The sequence below is a fragment of the Pygoscelis adeliae genome, unplaced genomic scaffold (genome assembly GCF_000699105.1).
Source record: "Pygoscelis adeliae isolate BGI_AS28 unplaced genomic scaffold, ASM69910v1 Scaffold14, whole genome shotgun sequence".
Classification (NCBI taxonomy): Eukaryota; Metazoa; Chordata; class Aves; order Sphenisciformes; family Spheniscidae; genus Pygoscelis; species Pygoscelis adeliae.
Genome location: NW_008825109.1, coordinates 1,423,521 through 1,442,572, shown reverse-complemented (window position 1 = coordinate 1,442,572; position 19,052 = coordinate 1,423,521). Strand labels below are relative to the sequence as shown.

General features: G+C 36.5%; 1 protein-coding gene across 1 annotated transcript in view; it reads left to right on the top strand.

Moving 5' to 3' along the window:
* The window catches only part of NBEA (neurobeachin), a 180,865-nt gene extending 170,622 nt beyond the window's left edge, over nt 1–10,243 (top strand). The window contains exons 25-26 of the mRNA XM_009327857.1: nt 9,815–9,958; nt 10,131–10,243. Coding sequence (XP_009326132.1) covers nt 9,815–9,958; nt 10,131–10,243 — 257 coding nt within the window. The remainder of the gene's footprint in view (nt 1–9,814; nt 9,959–10,130) is intronic.
* Nucleotides 10,244–19,052: the final 8,809 nt, after the last annotated feature.

Sequence of the window (19,052 nt, the reverse complement as noted above, 5' to 3'; positions counted from 1 at the left end):
TCATATCATGTATGCTACATCATGACACGACTTTTTTCGCATCCTTATTGTATGCCTAAAGAATATATCTCCCAGTGTATTTGTGTAAAGCCCTGAACATCGTCTACAGTAGATGTATTTTCCCAGCTGAAAGGACTATGCATAATGCTTGGAGAGTGTTTTACTGGTGTCTCTTTTGCCATATAGCACAAGTCATTCAATCCCATGCCTTCAAAAAAGCTGATCATGTTGTCTAAATAGCATATCAGGTCCAGACTGAATGGAAAATAGTATTGCCAGTGCTTGCAAGTTTAACATAAATGCAGTAATTTTACAAGTATCCCTGCAGTTACATGGAAGGTTTGCACTCCCTTGCGATCTTCGCAAAGCAGAATGAAAGACACCATAGACCCCACGCAGCAGCTCAATGGAAGGTGAAATAAAATACTGCTCTCCTTTTTTCTTTACTGCCAACTGCTGCTAAGTTGTGAGTTAGCTCTCCTTAATATACACACAGGCTTTCTACCTAGGACACTCTGTTTCAGAGACAAAATAATGAAAGTCTTGTAGATGACCTCATTGAGCTGTTTTAGTAATAGGCCCTCAGACTCTGCTTTATCTCAGTGATGTCTTGTGTACTGCTACTGTTTTGCTTTTCATCTGCTAGCCTGTATGAAACAAAGATGTTTTATAACTGCAGCTATTTTTGTTTAAAAAAAAAAAAGTAAAATTCTGGCCCCAATCAAGCAAATAGCAAAGCTTTGATTTTAATTTGATAAATAATTGTGTTTTAGGTTCAGGAACTAGGAGCTCACGTTTTTACAACAGCCTGGCCCAAACAGAAGTACTGCCTGTTGCTACTAGAGCATAGTCCCTTAGTAGAGCTGAGAGTTAAACACAAATATCCCAGTGTTAAGGCCACACTGCTGCCTCACAAATGTGTATATCCTGTGGGCGCTGCCCTTTGTCTGGTGTTGCTATAGGCATTGATCTACGCAGAAATAGAAACAGTTCCTCCCACCAATTACTGTTGCTGCTGAAGTGAAAATGATGTATGCCAGTTCTAAAGATGTGGTGATCTATGTGAGGAAAATGAAATTTGCACAGAAAAAAAAAAAAACAGTGCAGCACACTGAAACAGTTGGAATTGCACAGTAAAAGACAATGTAATGGAGAGTAAATCTAGAGGTTCTAATGACATTATTATATTGACAAATTTATTATTTATATATAACGGGGACAATCCTTTTAAGAAACAGTTACAGAAGACATTATGTCATGTGTAGGAGATTTTGCCTGTGTAAAGACTGCATAAGATGTTCCTTCTGTATGTCTCAAAAAGAGCAAAATTTCATTTGAAAAGATTACCATTCCAGAAAGCAAAAATCATTTCAGACATGTTGGCAAATGATCAGAAGCACTGATCATGAGCTGTTGAGGCTTTCTGCTCTAAGTAAGTAGTCTCAATAGAAATTAAGAGAGTTACCTAACTACTGGAATTATGATAGCTACTATAAAATAATTTTAAATTTACTTCCTACACATTCATTCTCTGCACTAGAGAATGAATTTTTTAGCTGTCCCATCATGTCTCTGTACAGTGCCTGTTCTCAAAGAGCTGATCTTGTTTGGGTCTGATAGGAACAGCTTAAGTGGTGAGGGACAAAGTTGCCTTCTAGCAGACATAATCGCCCCTGCTTTGGCCACAAAGAGGGAGAATTAAAAAAACAGAAGACAGACCACAATACTACAGCTGTGTCTTTCTTTTTAAAAATGTTGGGGTTTGGAGCAGTCTTATGGTTTGAATGTTCTAATTTTTAAATGTTAGGTAAGGTTTAGAAATGTTGGTGCAGAATACCCCTGTATGGGAGGTGAGATCGATCATGTTTCTCACATGCCAGTGCGTTACCATTGGCCTGCTAGCATATACCAAGTGTTTGTATTTCTAAAAAGCGTTTCATTTCTTCCTGAGACTTTATCATTGTTAGCCTTTTCAATTAGAATTTTTTATGAGCAGGAAGCAAAATTGAGGCTAGCATACGTGGGCACAATTCCTCAGTGCAGGGAGTGCCTCTTTAGAAGTCCGACAACTTTGATCCTGTCTTTAGGCTCTGCAAGCAGATAGAGTCAGAACATGGCTTTTCCTGCAGAATGTGTGCTTGGGTTAGGTATTTCAAACTCAAAACTTATCTAAAACTTTCAAGACAAAATCCAGACCTGAATGTTGAGACATGATGTATTTTTCACTTATATGTTATGTTAAAAATGTTTTATCAGATTCTGTTTCAAAAGCATAGAATGCCTCGTTTAGCAGAATTATTTCATTATTTCATTATCATGTCATACATACTTAAATTCAATCACCTTTTGCTTCTTACCTTGTTAATTACATTTTTATATTGAAATAGTTTGATTATCCTCTTCAGTGGCCTGTCTTAAGAAACCTTTGCTTACATGTGAATATTTTGAATTAAGGATAAATGAAATTCCTTTTTGCTGTCAAAACCAAATTGTGAAAATGCATTGCATGGCTTTGAAAATCAGTACACTCTATTAGCAGACCTGTCAATATAAAAAGTGCATTCCATTTCCACCTCTTGCTCTAATAACCTTTTCTATGTTACTCAGAGCAGTTCACATAATCAGAGTATATTGTCAGCTTACTGGAGTTGGGGAAGCATGAAATGAAAATCGCGTTAATATTGATCCAATTCTCTTACTTGCAAGTGTCCTTGATGTCCTTTCCACTGAGCAATAACTGTTGGTGTGATGTAGTTATTTTCCTCTCAGCTATTACTGTACTTCTGTAAAATGGCTGGAAACACAGTTAGGAAAATTTTATTGCTCTTAATTATTTTTCTTGTGTATCATCTTTGCCTGTTTAAGTGATCCACAGCATATCAGAAAATTCAGTTTCTTTCTGCAATTTATCAAACTACAGTATACACCGAGAGGCTGCATTTCAAACTGACAGGGATTTGTAAAGGTCATCAGTCATGAAATATGAATCCATTCTTGTGTGTACAAGTTACAGTGGCAAACTACATCTTAATCCAAATATAAACATTTGACTGGTTTAAGTTCCTGTTAGAAGGATGACTTCTGGTTCCACTCAGAATGAAGACTGCCCTTCAGGAGCCTGAAAATGCCTTGTAACATTTGCTGGACTGGGTATATCTGGCTCTGTCACCCACTGGCCGTTTATGATCAGTGCTGAATCAGTGCAGGATCCTTTCTCACGTGCTCAGAACACCCGAAATCTCAAATAAATATAATATTGACAACTTCTAAAAATTTATTTCATAACCACTCTGAACCTCAGTTTTCCTATCTATAAACAACAAAAATAATGAGTGTCGAACATGGTAACTTCATCTTTATTTTGTGTAGGACCTTTTATATTAATATACAACACTTTGACTCTAACTACAAGTATTTATTGTTTAAAAAACCCTCAACCTCATCTGAGAAACCTGTTAATTTTGGCCTTGCCCATATTCTCGGTCTCCTCTTTGGTATAGTTTGCATCAGTCTCATTTTTACGATGCAAAACAGCTGAGAATTTTTAAGAGGAAAATGCATACAACAATAAAGTATTTATTTACAAATGAGTCACATAAAGATCATTTGGTCGGACATTAGGTATAAAAATTGGAGAAAAATGTCTGGAATGTCTATGATTAAATTTTCAGGTATTTATCTATTATAGAAAACAAAAATGTGATTTGGTTTTACTGTTGATGGAAGTAATTTCCGATACAAATGTATGCAATTTTTAATTTCTACGCAATTTTCATAGGTTTTCTCCCTCATTTCTTCAAAGATCCTTAATAATGAAAATATGATTTAGATTCCTCTGGTTTTTATTAAATCTATTAAAACCAGCCTTCCTTTAATAACAGTCACTTCTCTGATTCTCTGGGGAAACTAAATTATATGCCAGTCAAAGCTGCCAGTTCCAGAAACACATTGCAATTTAAATAACAACTCTAGCAGACACAGGTGGGGACAGTTCATCATGATATGCCAGCACCGCTCTGCTACTCAAAGCCAGAAGGCCGGTCTCTTGAGCAGACCCAGGGGTATCTGGTGCATGTCTCCCATGGAGTGAACGCAGCCCTAGGAGGGCTGGCTCTGTAGCCGTGCAGAAAGATACTAGGCTGGGGTGGAGCGGTCACCATGTAATCTTACCAGGTTTCGTAGAGTTCAGTTTAGACTCCCAAGCAGTTGCTGTCCATAACTGTGACGGCTGCGAGGGTCCCGGTGCCTAATCAAGTTAGCAAAGATTAGCAATGAAAGCAGGGGATTAAACTGTTAGAATATATAAAGCAGAAAGATTATCTCGTGAAACATTTTAATAAGTATTTTCAACTATTAATAATGTTGAATGAACAAAAAAGGTAGATAATAGTGTTGCATTTTAATTCTGTGCACACATAAGGTTGAGTCTTCCTGTAAAAGTTACAGTTTGTACAATAAACAAAAAAATCTCTTCCAAGAAAAAGCTTAGCTCTTTCAAACTCTGTCCGTAAATTGTATTTTAGCTGTGATATAATTTCATGGTTCACATCATGACCTACCAGGTAGCCTCTTGTGAGGAACTAATTCTGAATTCCTTTATTTAATAAAATATTAAAAACTACCTTAGGTGATTAAAATTTGGCAACAAAAGCAGCATTCTACAGAGCAGTACATACCAGCGATCTGTAAAGAGAAAAAGCAACTTTACCCTTAAAAGTTTCTGAGGAGAGCTAAGCTTCACAAAAACTGTACTTTAGCTGCTATAAAAGAGAGGTTTTAATTAAATGCAGCATTTTACTGTAAAGAGAACAGACTTTACTTATGTCAAAATGCTCCTTTAGAAGCCACATAAAACTGTAAAAGACAATATATGAAAAAGCTTTCTTATAGAAAAGAAGAACACCATCCCATGAAGCAGATTTCCAGATGTTTGGAAACATTAGAATTTCCTGTCAGTATATTTAGGTAACATTAAAATGAGGTTAACTTTCCATTCTGCCATCTCTCTTCAAAGATCAAAGAGCGCTCACTGCATAAATTGCCTTATCAGTAATTCGTTGAAGTAAACTATGGAAACAACTTTATAAGAAGCAGTAGTCTCCTTTTGTTGGTTACAGTATGACCAAGCAAACTTTTCTTAAAATTAGACATACTTTTACCTCATTTTATACTAGATACAAAGAGAAAAATTTAAAACGCTGTATTTGAGTATATAATAAATGGATAGAAGTGAGGAGAGAACTGAAAACTCCCTTCTTGTGTTCAACTAAATCATAGTAATTAGTGTAATGTCTAATAAAATAAGCATACATGGACATAAATGTAATCAACAATATATTATGTTTGTATCGCTAATTTAAAAATTTTATTTAGGGATGGTTTTGTGGGTTTGGACACTTACAGTATCTTTGAAATTTAGATTGCATCTCTAGAACCTTTTGTGACCTATAGAACCCAACAAGGAATTTATTGATCTAACTGAAAATAGAGAGGCAAAAATTCAGATGTTACAATAAACCCCCCAAAAAATTGTTTAAATATTGCCTGTATTAAATACTTCTAGAGGCTGTAGCTGCAAAATAACATGAGATTCTCCTGTTCCTGGGAAATTATTGGGGTTTTGTGGGGGTTTCGGTATGGGTTTTTTTTGTCGCTTAATAATTTCTGTTTAAGGGAAAGTAATGCTACTGGAAGAGAGATTAGTAAATTTTTGGCAATACTGTACAAGTTTACTGTGCAGCTCATATAACCTTTCAGACACATAAAATACACACCTTTTAGTGGAAGTTGGGGTTTTGTAGAGGAGAGCTGGTTGGTTTCTTTAATTTCTTTTAAAGATGAGCTCTTTTCAGTTACCCTGAAGCTACTGTAGAAAGCCAGTTTTTAATATGCACATTTAAAAAAATTATTGAGATTATAACAGGTGTAATAAAACATGGATTTTTTTTTTAAATACCTTATCTAGTCTTATACATATATTCTCTTGAAATATCTTTAAGACAGAGCCTTCAAGTTTCAAGAAATTAAGGCACCAACTTCAGCTGGACTTCAGTGTGAGCTGAGTGACTTATTGCCTTTAACTTCTTTGCAAAATGTAGTTTTAAGAAATACTTAGCTGCTTATTTCAAGGCTTCTTTCCAAATCCCAGTCTAGAAAAATATCCCTTAAGAAGGAGCTTGTTAAGGACGAGAACTGGTAGCATCTGCCAGTTCCAGTTCTGTGCACGCCAATGTCAAAATGTTGCTTTCTTGAAATTATATCTAGTTTCATTTTATTTTTTTCCTGTTTTAATGGATTTGAAACATTTTCTAATTAGACTTAGGAACTGACATTAATACAATTCTGTATTGTGTCTTTAAAATACAAACTTCTTGTGTCCTAAAAAGAGTTTTAAATGAAATATCTGGAAATGAAATTAATTTCATAGTAATTTTGGTGGGGCTTTGAAAAAATAATTTGAGTTTTGATTTTTTTCAAACATGCTGAAATATCAAGTATTCATTTATTCATGTCTCCTTTTTATATCATTGTTAACAATACTAGACATAGTTTTATGTCATAATTTTTTATTCAGTTTGTTGTCTGGTTTTAAAGAGACAAGTTGTTTTTCTTTTTACTTTTATTTGGAGAAGTTCTCTTATTTTAAAACCTTTTTGAAGTTGTCTTGAAATATAAAAATAGAACATCTGTGACAGATCTGTTTTGAACATATTTCACATTTCAGGATTCAAGGAGATCTGGTGGTCTGTGGTATTCGCTTGTTAATTTCTTGATGAATGGGTAGAAAGGCCACAAAGTGCACTCAGTACAGCACGTCTTCCAAAGATAGATGATCTCAAATAAATTCTATTCCCAATCAGTTTTTGATTTGTTAGGTGTTAAACCATTTCTTTGTAAGGACAGTGTTTACAAGCCTTGTAATGAGACAGCCCTGTGAGACCTTACTCTTCTTGCTGTAATTTTGATAAATGGAACTCTAATTCATAAAGGATATAGTGATTGAAGGGCAACTCTGGGTCTCATACACTTTCATTTAGATAAATGTACACCTCAGTACAGCAAAACTGAGGCGCACTCAACAAAGTGATAAATTTAAACAACAGCCAAACCAGAGCTTTTTTCCATCAAGACAAAGAAGCATCATTTACTATATTTCTTTTAGATAAATGTGTGTTTAATATTATAAACCAGAATGGATTTTAGAAACATTTGTCTTGCTGCTAAGCTCCAAATTTGCCAAACTAATTTAATGCCTTCTACTCTACCATGTTTCTTACGTATATGGCAATATTTCTGTAATCTGGTAACTGGAACCCTAATCACAAGGGATTTAAAATACACTAAACTTCAGGTTCTTCTGATGCATTTTAAGTGTTAGTAATAATTTGGGGCTCAGAACTTTTTTTCCTTGTAATTTTAAAAATATATCTTCATGCATAAATAATTCTAAAGAACTGTCACTAATCTAATCAGTTACTACAGAAATGGTTGACTTTACGATTACTCCAGATTAGTACTTTAGAAGTTATTCATTTAAAGATTATCACATTTTATAAAGCTCAGAAACTTTCGCAACACTCACTATAACTACCAAAAAGGAAGAGAACAGTATTTTCATGCTTCCTTCCTCCACCGTGTTAGTTCATCTCAGGCCTGGTCTCCTTTAGTGTCAAATGCTTCACAGCAGGAGTTATTACTTTCGTCAAATGATGCTAAGCTCCCTTGTAGTAAACACAAGTGTAATGAGCAAGATCCTGATCTACCACTTAAATACTCGGGACAATTCTGACGTAATAAAACTGAAGGTCTGTTACAGCACATTACTCCTTTGTGTTTCTCCAAACTTTTACAATTCTTGCTCCTTTTTGTGAATTAGGAAGGAAAAAAAACCAAAAAAGCCCCAAACAAACAAACAAACAAAACCATCAAACCAAACAAAAACCCCTAAGCTTGGACATAATACTGAAAACTTTTTCACCTGTTAGTTACTTGATTCAATTTTAAATTGGGTGAATAAATACAGTTAGTTGTACTAAGTAGTAACCTATGCAAGTGAGGTAGTGATCACAGCCTAATAACTGAACACAGCAAAATGCAGTATATTAGTATATATCGGCATTGATACTGTCTTAATTGCTATCAATATCAGTATGGTCCTAATGGAGAGAGCAACAAATAGGAAGATTAGAGATGCTGTCCTTGATTTTGGGCTTGGTGAAAAAAAATGGGGTTTTGCTTACTTGTTTGGCTTTACCTGCTCTGTAGTTTCAGAAATAGCAATTGGGATAATAGCAATAGTATACAAAAGGTTAATATTAGGCAATGTAAAACATGCGATTGTCTCAGCCTGTGGTGGAGTCCGATATCAAGTGGCATGCTAACAGTGATCTTCAAACACTAACAGAAGAATATGCCTCCAGCATTTTTATTTATATGGATTGACTCTCCTGTGCACAAACTAATTAAAAGACTCATATAAGAGTAGGAGATAAAATCATAACACTTTCCCCACTGTTTGTAATAACAAAACTGCCTGACACATCAGTTCCATTCCATGCATCTATCTTCACTAACCTATCTGCTTACTGTATTCCTTTTAGTTGTCCTGTATTAATACGAGCCCACGAGTCTTATATTCAGCTTTACCTCGTGATTTTACATCTGCCATAACAGTATTCATCATGTGAAATTCAGGCATTATGGAAGACAAACAAAATCCACACGTGCCTGGTTTTGCTCAGATTTCACTCATTGTTCTGTAGCTTAGTAGTAAGCAAATCTTCAAATTATCATACAGAAAGGAGAGATTAAGTCTGGGTTTTATTTCTTGGTTGGCAGAACTGCAGATGCCCGTATCTTGTAGGATCCAAGGTGAAGGGGCAGGGTTTTCTGTTTAGGAAAAAAAACAGAAAGCTTTCTCTCCTAAGTCTGTAGTACTGCAAACAAAACTAATGACCTCTCCCCATCTAAGAAAGAAACACCGTGAAGATGTCACAACAGTACATGAAAGCTATTTATGATATGAAAGCTACTATCATTTGACCACACTATGTTTAATTTCTTACCTCATGCAAATAAACTCTGGCAAGCGCTAGTAGGACCTTCCCAAAATGTAAGATGTAAGATCTCCTGCCATAAGGAACCATCAGTCTGAATAGAAAAAAGTCAACTGTAGGCAAGAAGGCTAAGATGTTCCTGTGAAGTCCTTTGAGATAATTGCAACATGTCCATACACCAACATTTTTATTGTGCTCCTTAAAAACACACACACAGACGCACACCAAAGTTCCCTCGCTGTGCTTGTCCTTTTTTGGTCTTTTCTGAATCTCTGCATAGCCTACCTTGTTGTTACTCTCTGTTGAGATAACCCATCTCCTACTTCACCATCCTGTCCCTCCTATCTCTAAGATGAAAATCATAACAGATTTTGAATTCCCAAAAGCAACTCCTTTATTTAGACTAGGTGGTTTGAGCTCTCAGAGGTCAGTCAGAGTCAGGACACCAGGAACCCAAGAGAGATTCTGCTGAATGTCTTGCAGTTGGAAAACTAATGGAACAACACTGAAAATAAAGCAAATAGCAATTATTAAAAGCAGGAGAGTCTCTGTGAAACAGTTTGTATTTTATTCGAGAGATATTCTGAAAGACAGAATAAGGCTGCATATTTTGTAAATGTTGATAAAGTTTTTGAAAATGTTCCTTCCCTTTTTCAATAAAGTTGATTTATACTGTATTTTTTTACTACTTAACTGTGGTTGTTTTATATTTAAAATATTATTCAGCTAAATTCACATCATTTGTAACTTTTTTTTAGGCACCGAAGAGGATGTAGTGAAGTCAAAGAAAACTTTCCGAAGTCAAGCTGTGGTAAATCAGAATGCAGAAACAGAGCTTATGCTGGAAGGAGATGATGATGCTGTTAGCCTGCTCCAAGAGAAAGAGATTGACAACCTTGCAGGTAATTATGTTTTTCATTACAATTAAGATATGAGCCAAAAGGCTCTTTTAAACTTGTTAGTTCTTAACCTTTGTGGTTAGTGTCTTAATATTGAGAGCTAAGTATACAATTACAGTACAAACAGATTCTTTGTCTTTTAGATTTAATATGATGTCCTACTTCTGTGAACTAGGGGAACCGATTACAAAGCATGTGCCCATTGCACAGTCTTTCAGCAGAGATGCGAGAAATAGCAATACCTCAAGTGCTCTTATTACTGCCTGTGACTTGTTGAGAATTCTGTAAAACCACTGTGGGAACGTCTCTTTTTTATGGTTAAAATGGAAATGCGGACTAATTCTGTAACTTAGGGTTTTGAGTCAGAGTGTGGCTGTGCGCGTTCATGACCTGATCGCAAGTGCCACGCAGCTTGTGGAGAGACACCTGCGCTCCTGTTGGCACCCACTTCTCTCACTGATGGAGTTAAGGGGGATCTGCAGTATCTCAACCCATCTGTCACAGCGAGGGAAAAAGTTGCCTGTTGTAAATAGGGTCTAAGAAGGAATGAAACTGTAACCAAGCTATGAACTTAGTTAGTTAGCAGATGAGCTGGGAATGAATCCTCTGTAAAAACGTACATGAGAGATCCTTTCTGGTCCTTTCTCCCTGTGTCAAGGTATGCAGTGAGGTCACAGTTTTACCCATTTTCTAGCAGGTTCTGTTACAGTTCTGTCTGCAATAGTACCTTTCCTGGGGACGTAGTCTGGAAAGAAAGGCATGTGGAAAGTTGAAAATGCACTCTCCTCTCAGACGAGATAAAAATGTAAGGACTGTGAAATGCACTATGAAATTTTTATATTTTTAAAATAACTTTATTAAATTACTCCACTAAGGGGAAGTTTTGTGATGTCTCAGGGTTTTTTTTCTGCATGATTGAATTTCTAGAATAGCTACCTTTGCTCCTGCACTTTCTTCTGATGACAAAGTGGAAATGTGTAGCAAAGAGAAGATTATAAATAGATGATAAAAACAAAACAAAACAAACAAATAAACAAAAGCAAAAAATGCCTACATGAAATTCAGTCTCATACTTTGAAACTAGAGCAGAGCTGAGGGAGGAAGTATATGCTTTTATTTGGGAACAACCTTCGGTATATGATTATCACAGTTAATATGTCAATCTGCCTGCTTTCTCAGTCTGCAGGTAACCATTGCTGAGACACTGTTGTCTTAAGTCAATAAAAGAGTGCGTCAAGCAGGACCATTAGTGGGATAATTTGATCAGTGTCCCTTCCTCCTTTAGAAGGAAAACTCGACACTGCTTTGGCTAAGTTCTTATATCTAAGAACAGTGCTTCCAACTAAATATGCATACAGTTGCTATAGTTTAAAGGCTGCAATATGCAATTACATTCAAATATTGATTAGAACTGCAAAGTGGACATGAAAAATTCTTGCCCAGTCTGGCAAATCTCAGTCAGCTATGAAGTTCTTACGTATGCCCCAACACTGCCATTTTGTTCAAACACACCGATGCAATACAATCCCTATAGCTACGCCCCTCTGCAAAAACCTGGTATTTCAGTGCATCCGTAAGTACTTATGTGCAATGTACCCTTTTACTAGAGATCACTACATATATGACAACCCCTGCTCCTTCAGAACATGGCACAGTAATTCTAGTCCTTTCCTTTTACAGTTTGTAGAAATTGGGAGATATTGTCGGTGTTAGAAATTATAGAAATTGGAACAAATTAACTTCTGAAATATTGACGGGACAGCTGTCCTAACAGTGTCAGAAATCAGCCTTTGTGTTCCTTATCAACACTAACAGGGCAAGCAAGGCACCTCCAAGTGTGGTGAGGTGATGTGGTAATGCTGCTATATGCGTACCAAAAACTGTGAGCTTCTCAAAAAGAACCCACGTTCCACTACCTCATTTTTACTATCAGATTAACTGCAGCCTTTGCTACTTGACTCTTGCTCATTTTTGGAGCGGAAATGATTTTGAGAGTTAATGGTCACACACGGTATCATATGTGTCTTCTGTAAATTTTACCAATCAGTGAAAAAAACCTGAGTGCCTCCATACCCTCTGTTTTGCCTCATGAATTTGCATGATTTTGCATATAATGCTGCCACTGCTTTCCACGGTTTTCAGTTTATACAATGTGACTCTGAAACTTGAGTCCAGTAACTGAAATCGAGAAAAGCAGTAGGCAAGGAAGGTGGGTTTTATGCCCAAGAAGGTTAGAACAACCTCTGACAACTCTGAAGAGCAGGTCCCAATAAAGCCACACTGTCCGTTCCTGTCTAATTTTAAAGAGTTATGTAGACTCAGTGTATGTGATCTGGAAGTCTTTGAGATATATCAAGTTATGGTATATCACAGCATCATTTATATCTAGTTACTGTTCAGAGTGGAATGATACATAGGAATTTCTATATTCAGATATGCCTCCAATTTAACTTTAAAGCTTAAATCAATTTAAACCTGGTTTACAATGATTTGGATTGTCTCCATAAGGGATAGGAATTAAACAAAATCATTATAAACCAGGTTTAAATTGATTTAAGATTGTCCACATTTAACTAAAACAATTTAACGTTGTTTATTCCGTGAAACTAAAGCACTTTTTAAAAAGACGAGACCTTAGGTTTTAAAAGACTTTTAACTAAGAGAATATAAATATTGCAGTATTTCAATTTGTGAAGTTAAAACTAAAAAAAAGGAAAGTTTGAAACAGATTGAGACTGTTCATACAAAGTTATCTGTACATACCTTTTGTTCCAGAGACTTTTTATAGTTTGTCATCAACCATGTGGCACAAATCAATGTAAAGTTCACTTTGATAAATTACATATGGGATGGAGAATTTTTAAATAATTATAGTCTGAATATTTTTATTATATAATAATAGTATTCCATATGTTGCAATGGCAGTTGGTCAGATTTCATTATATTAAGTAACATTTTAATAAAATATAAAAATCAGATTCCATGTTATTATGGTCTTAGAATTATGACTTCTAAGTTTGCGTCCAGATTTTTAACTAAAGCAGTATTTTAACTGTCTTACAGTATGAGTTATCAAAAGATGTTGTTCTTGTTTTAGCATTTACTTATTAAAATATTTTACATTTTTCTGTTTCAGTTTTAGCTCCTTTTCTTCCCAGACTGTTCACTTCAAGAGGCAAGTCACATCTCTGTTAGAACTAATGATTGAGATGTCCCAGTCAATTTTAACAGTTTTCTAATATATTGTGAACCTGTGGGTAATACAATCAAATCCACTGTAGTGAGTTGATATTACTAACTCTTCTCCTTTTCTTTTCCTTTTCGATTTTCTAATGCTGCAGTAGGGCTCTTAAATACTTACCTTTTCTCTTAAGAGCCTGAGAATGCAAATTTGCTAACAGTTTGTCTTCTGCTTAGTAGGTGATTTTTTCAAAATGAAAAATATGTGGAAGTATTCTAATATTGTAAGCTGGCATCCTCAAAGGGAAATATGTTTTAATAGATAATTAATATTCTTTCCCCAACCTTTTTTTTTTTTAAAGCACTGATCTTGCACTGAAATAGGTCATAAAAAAAAAAAAACAATAAATGTTGAACTACTCAGGTTTTATGAATTTTACATTTTAGAAATACATTCTCTTCTCTTTGTTGTGAAGTTGCAGTTGACTTGCTGAGAATTGTTTGTACGCACAAGAGAGCAGAATTTAGCCTTAATGACATTTTTGAAAGATACATGTTCTGTAACCGGAGCACGTTTCATCTATTTGGTCATATGGCTGGTGGCAACAGCAAATAGGCCTCAGCCAAGCAAAGTATCCCTGACGAAGTCTTTTGCTACTCTCAAAAGAGTAGTTTCTAGAAAGAAAAAAGGAAATAAGGATATGAGGCTTTGGGTTATTTTAGGAAGACAAAAGGCTTTGGCAGGCATCTGTCTGGTTACTTGCATGGGCTCAGTCAACTCAGAATCTGATTTCCTCATAAGCCATGGTGAAATACAGCCTCACAACAGTCTTGCAAGAATAAATATGTATTATTCACTCCATTATACAAGGAGATTGAGCAACTCATCCAAATAAACCCAAGGAAAGCCACTAACTGCTTTTAATGCATCTTAGTCGTAACATATCTTAACCTTCACTACAGAATCTTCCCTTCTTCTTACGCATCTGTCTCTAGGTGGAAGGAAACCCCCCCCAGTGCAAATGTGCCAGGAATGTTTGAGTGAGACGCAGCACCCCAATACTGCCCTGACTTTTAGCAACCCTGAGCTTCAGTGTAGAAATATTTCTAGAAGGCAGTATTACTATTGCTAAACAAGAGCTGATCTTCCATCCAAGCCAGTATGGGTAGCTAGTCCACATTGGCTTGAGGACTTAATGTGATAAGCCCTCTATCCAGACTTCTTGGTAGTGTGTTGAGTGTATTGACTTACTGCCCTGTGCTAAGGAACACACTGGGTCATGGGGATTTGACAGCTTGTATTATTATTAATGAGATGTAAGACCTCTCACTTCCAGGTCATCTGTTTGAAGTCCAGACAAGACTGGTGGTAACCAAACATTATCAACATCTGTTTTGTGCCCTATGCAAAATAAGCCTTTTGTCTCATTTCAGACAGACTAAGAGAAATCATCACGATTCTGAGTAATTTCCAATTGAAAAAATATTTGATGCTGTTGTTAGAGGAAATTGGAATAATGCCAAAAGTTCTACTACATAGAGTTACAGTTAAAATTGTATAGCAGTACCTAAAAAAAAAAAGTAAATCATTTAGCCCATAGGGAAATTGTCTATTCCAGGTTCTAACAAAAGACTCATTTACATTTCTGAAATTATTTTGAAGCCTTGCATAGGGCCAGATGCAGTACTAAAAGCACTAACACACCAAAGAACTGCATCTAAAGCCACCAAAAGTTCACACAAAATAAGTATTTGGGGTGGAAAACTTAAATACAATTGACTCATCTTTACATATATATAATATGCATTTAAGATTTATACATATATATATATTTAGTTCCAGTAACATTTCTTATGGCCAAAATCTGAGACTGAATTTTCTTTACAAGAGTTGACCAGTGTAGACAATCTCTGGTAAGCAAAGCTGATTGCAACTTTTTCTTACCTATTCTTGAGGAGTAATGGAGGGGCACATTTTCTTGGTTTTTCTTCTGTTGCCATCTCAAAATGATTTTAAAGTATGTAGGCTCACTTCCGTTGTTTTTGTTAATGGAGTTAGACAAATGGTAGATTTTCTTAATTAAAGAAAAGAACAATAACTTGGGCCTCTACTGAGAAGGCAGATTTTCAAATTATTAGATATTGCAGGGGGAAAAAAAACCACATCATTTGTTTGGGGCCAACTAGAGAAAGTTTTGTTACATTATCTGCTGTCAGAGTAATGGGTTGAAAGAAAGGACCAAATAGCACATTATATTGTCTGCAGCAGCAACCACAGCCTACCCAGGAGGTTTTGGAGGAGAGGAGAGGAATCATCTTCATCCCTCTCAACTCCTGGAGGGCAAAGCATGACAGTGGTTCTGGGAGTGGTCTCATCTTCCCTCTTCAACCCTTCTCCTCTCTCCCTGGTGCGTCCTCTTCTGCGAGGCTGGGAGAGCCCTGCCGCCCATCACGTGCTCTCCTTCCGCTAAGGCAGTCACTGTCCGTACACCAGTGGCTCTGAATGCACTGACAGTCTGTGGGGACACCAGGGGTGCAGAAAGCAGCAACCACACGAGAAGCCCAGGAAGGACTGTAATAAGTACACAGTGATGCTTCCTAATAATTCTCTCTCAGCCTCCAACAGCTTGCAATTCTGAGGCTTCCAGAGGCAGTATTTATTCTCTTTCTTTTTTCCCCATGTTCTCTCTATCCTCTCTCTCTTGCATTCTTTCTCTCACTCTCTTTTTCTCCCTGTCTGGAGGTGGCTAAGGTACCTTAAACTTTTCCATGTTTTATGTTTTTTTCTTTAAGAAAGTATGTATGTATATATGCACACACAAATACATCAGTTAAATAACAAATATCAAGGTTTCCTTAGAAAACACCCCAAAAAGTCTTAATATTTCTCCTAGTTTTTCAAGCTTCTCAGTGGAAATTATTCACTGAATTCAGCATGCACTCCTGAGTAGTTTTCCCCCCTCAAACTTCATTTTTCTTGCAAATTAGCATTCAAGACAGGAATGTCATTGCAGGGGGTTGCTTGTTTGGGGAAGGGATGGGAATGTGGAAGAAGAGTGATTCTTTTTCCCTTTTTATGGTAGACACGTAACCACACAAGCCTTGTACTTCCAAACATGGAAATTTAATTCAGCCAGATTTACATAGTTTCTCCTTATTATATATTCAGATTTTGATCCTCAAGTCTAAGTATAAAAAAGAAAAACATATTTGTATGAGTTTAATTTAGAGTATAGATTCAAGCATAAACTGAAAACAGTTATACTTTTGATATGTAGTTGGCTTTCACATTGAAAACAAAAAAAAAAGCCCCACAGTTTCTATAACGTACTATTTTTAGACATCTCAGTGTTTATTCTAATCATTTTTTCCACATTACTATCCAAAATAACTTAATATTTTATAAGGTGGTTGTCAGTCACATATGACAGTGCTCCTAAGCACAGCTTTGAAGAGCTCTTCTCTTTGTACCTTATTGCACCCCATTCTAAGTCTGAGCATCTGCAACTTTTAAAATGGCAGCCGAATTTACTGCTTTCCAAGCTTTAAAATTAAATCAGTTCAAACTTTGTGGTTTTGTATTTATGGAAGGCTCTGAGAGTGCTTCATGTGCTCTTACTGTCCACTTATACCACTCTATTTAAGTTTCTTTTTTCTCCCTATAACTTGCAAAACTCTTTTCATCTGAAACTTCTAGGGCTGCAGAATTAGGCTACAACAGAGCCTACGAGTGCATGCTTGCCTCGTGCATAGGTCTGTAACTTTTCCGATGTCCTGAAATACCACACCCTGGATGGAGCTCGCTAGCTGATCAGAGGTCAAGCTGATGAGCTACCTGATACAGAGGAGAGAGACTGCAGAAAGACAGGCCTAGACATAAGGAGCCAGACTCCACAGTTCTGCACCTTATTCCATCTTCACTATGCAATTGATTTCCATATGAAAATCCCTGTTCTCCAAAATCTTCACAAGTCCCTATAGCAACAGACCTACGTAGATCAGTGGTAGGAATGTATCCAGAACTTTCACTGACCTATGGACAGGATTTTTTGCTATTTTTGTTGTTTTGGCATACGTGTTGTAGAAGCAAGCTAAAAAAATCAGTCAAGAAGACAGTTTAGTTAGTCCTGGTCTCATTGGCCAGAAATTGTACGAGAGGCAGCCTCATCCAGTGCATTTGGACGGTCCTCACTGCTTGCCTGTTACGCGAGTGCTTTTAGCTTGGCTTTCTAAAGAAACAAGGTTTACGTGAGCATCCTCTGTCAGCCTCTGTCTTTGTAACTGCTGGGCCTGGAAGCCATTTTGAACAAACTTTCACACAGGAGTAAGGATTTCAGAAGCAATAAAATTCCTGCAGCGAAATCAGGTTGTTAAGAAAGCCTACATGACAGAGCTTGTCATGTAGGAGAGCCACATTGGTTCTCCTTTTATTAGGTACCAGAGAATCTTTGTGGGAGAGTCTGCAAGAAGTTCCCGTACTGTGGGAAAGCAAAACAAGCAACCAGTAGACACAGTTACACTCGAAAACATTCTTTATTCATTCTGGTGTTGTTTAGAGATACTCGTATTTTCAGGAAATGTTGAAGTTACAACTATTGAATCTTAGACAATTCTTCCAAATAGACCTAGCAAGTTATATGCTAATTCAACAACTTACTTCTTTCTTCCCACACACATACAGGATTGGGTAACCAAATAAGTGAACTTTAAAATACCACAAGCTATCTGAACATAACACTTCCCTTCACTACAGTCTCAAGAAGTATAAGGCTTACAGTTTATCCTGAAGAGCTTTTCCAGAATGGAGACTAGAAGAAATGAAAGCTGAGGGCTCACATCTTTCATTTCATTTCTAATCAATTGAGCTCTATTGGCATGACAAGGTACACAAGCTGGACTGTGTAAGATAGCTGTCAAGTCTGGTTTACTCAGACTTGCAACTGGGATTTGATCCCTCGTGTTCCTGACTCATTACAATGAGCTCCTATTTCAGTGGTATACTGCTATAGCAGGATGCTATCTCTGCTTTCTCCTTTCTTCTTCCAACATTAAATATGCTTTTCTAAGGTGTGGTTTTTTCTGTTACCTTTTGATTTGAATAGACAGTTACAGTGGCTCTCTCGGAGAGGAAAAACTGTCACTTATGTGGGCATGTTCAGCATCACTTAAGGTTTTCTAGGTTGAAAAGAAGTACCGTAAATTTTACCTGAAAATGAGGAGGAAGCTAGTGCGGGTCATAGTGCATTAGTGTAGTATACTGACATCTGGATGCACTGCTTAACAGTCAACTTCTTAGTTTCTAAACCAGCTTAAATTACTGAGTCCTTCCAAGGTATAGCTTCAGGCAGAGCACACTGTATGAATCTAATTCTGAAGTGGCAAATGTATGCATTGCAGTAGTGAGGTCCCTATCCCAAACATTTAAGTTTCTGGCCAGCTGTAAATCATTAAGGGGAGTCTTGATTATTATTAATACCTGATCATCTGGCAGGTTGGCGCTTGAACACGTCCTGGAACAATACTAAACCCATGTAAGCCACTCAGAGCTTGAGCATAGCTCAGAGGTTCTCATGTATGCTACAGAGCAAATCACTTTACCTGCAAAAGGGGGCAAAAGTTGATTTTGTGAGTTGCTTTAGGCTGTTGGACACACAGCTAATTGTTCCATGGTGAGAAGATACCTAATAAGATTGACTTTGGTACGGTATTGAGCTTGTCTCTGCATATTCTGTAACCGTTCTATTAAGTGGTTGTTTTCTATCACACTTTGAACAATATAAAGAGATACTTATTCCTAGGAATATTGTGAAACACATTTTCTCTCAGGAAGAAGTACTATTTTATATTTTTCTTTCAATGTGACCAGGAAGGTATGGAATTCAAATAATAGTTTACCTGTGGAGGTGCATATGTCACT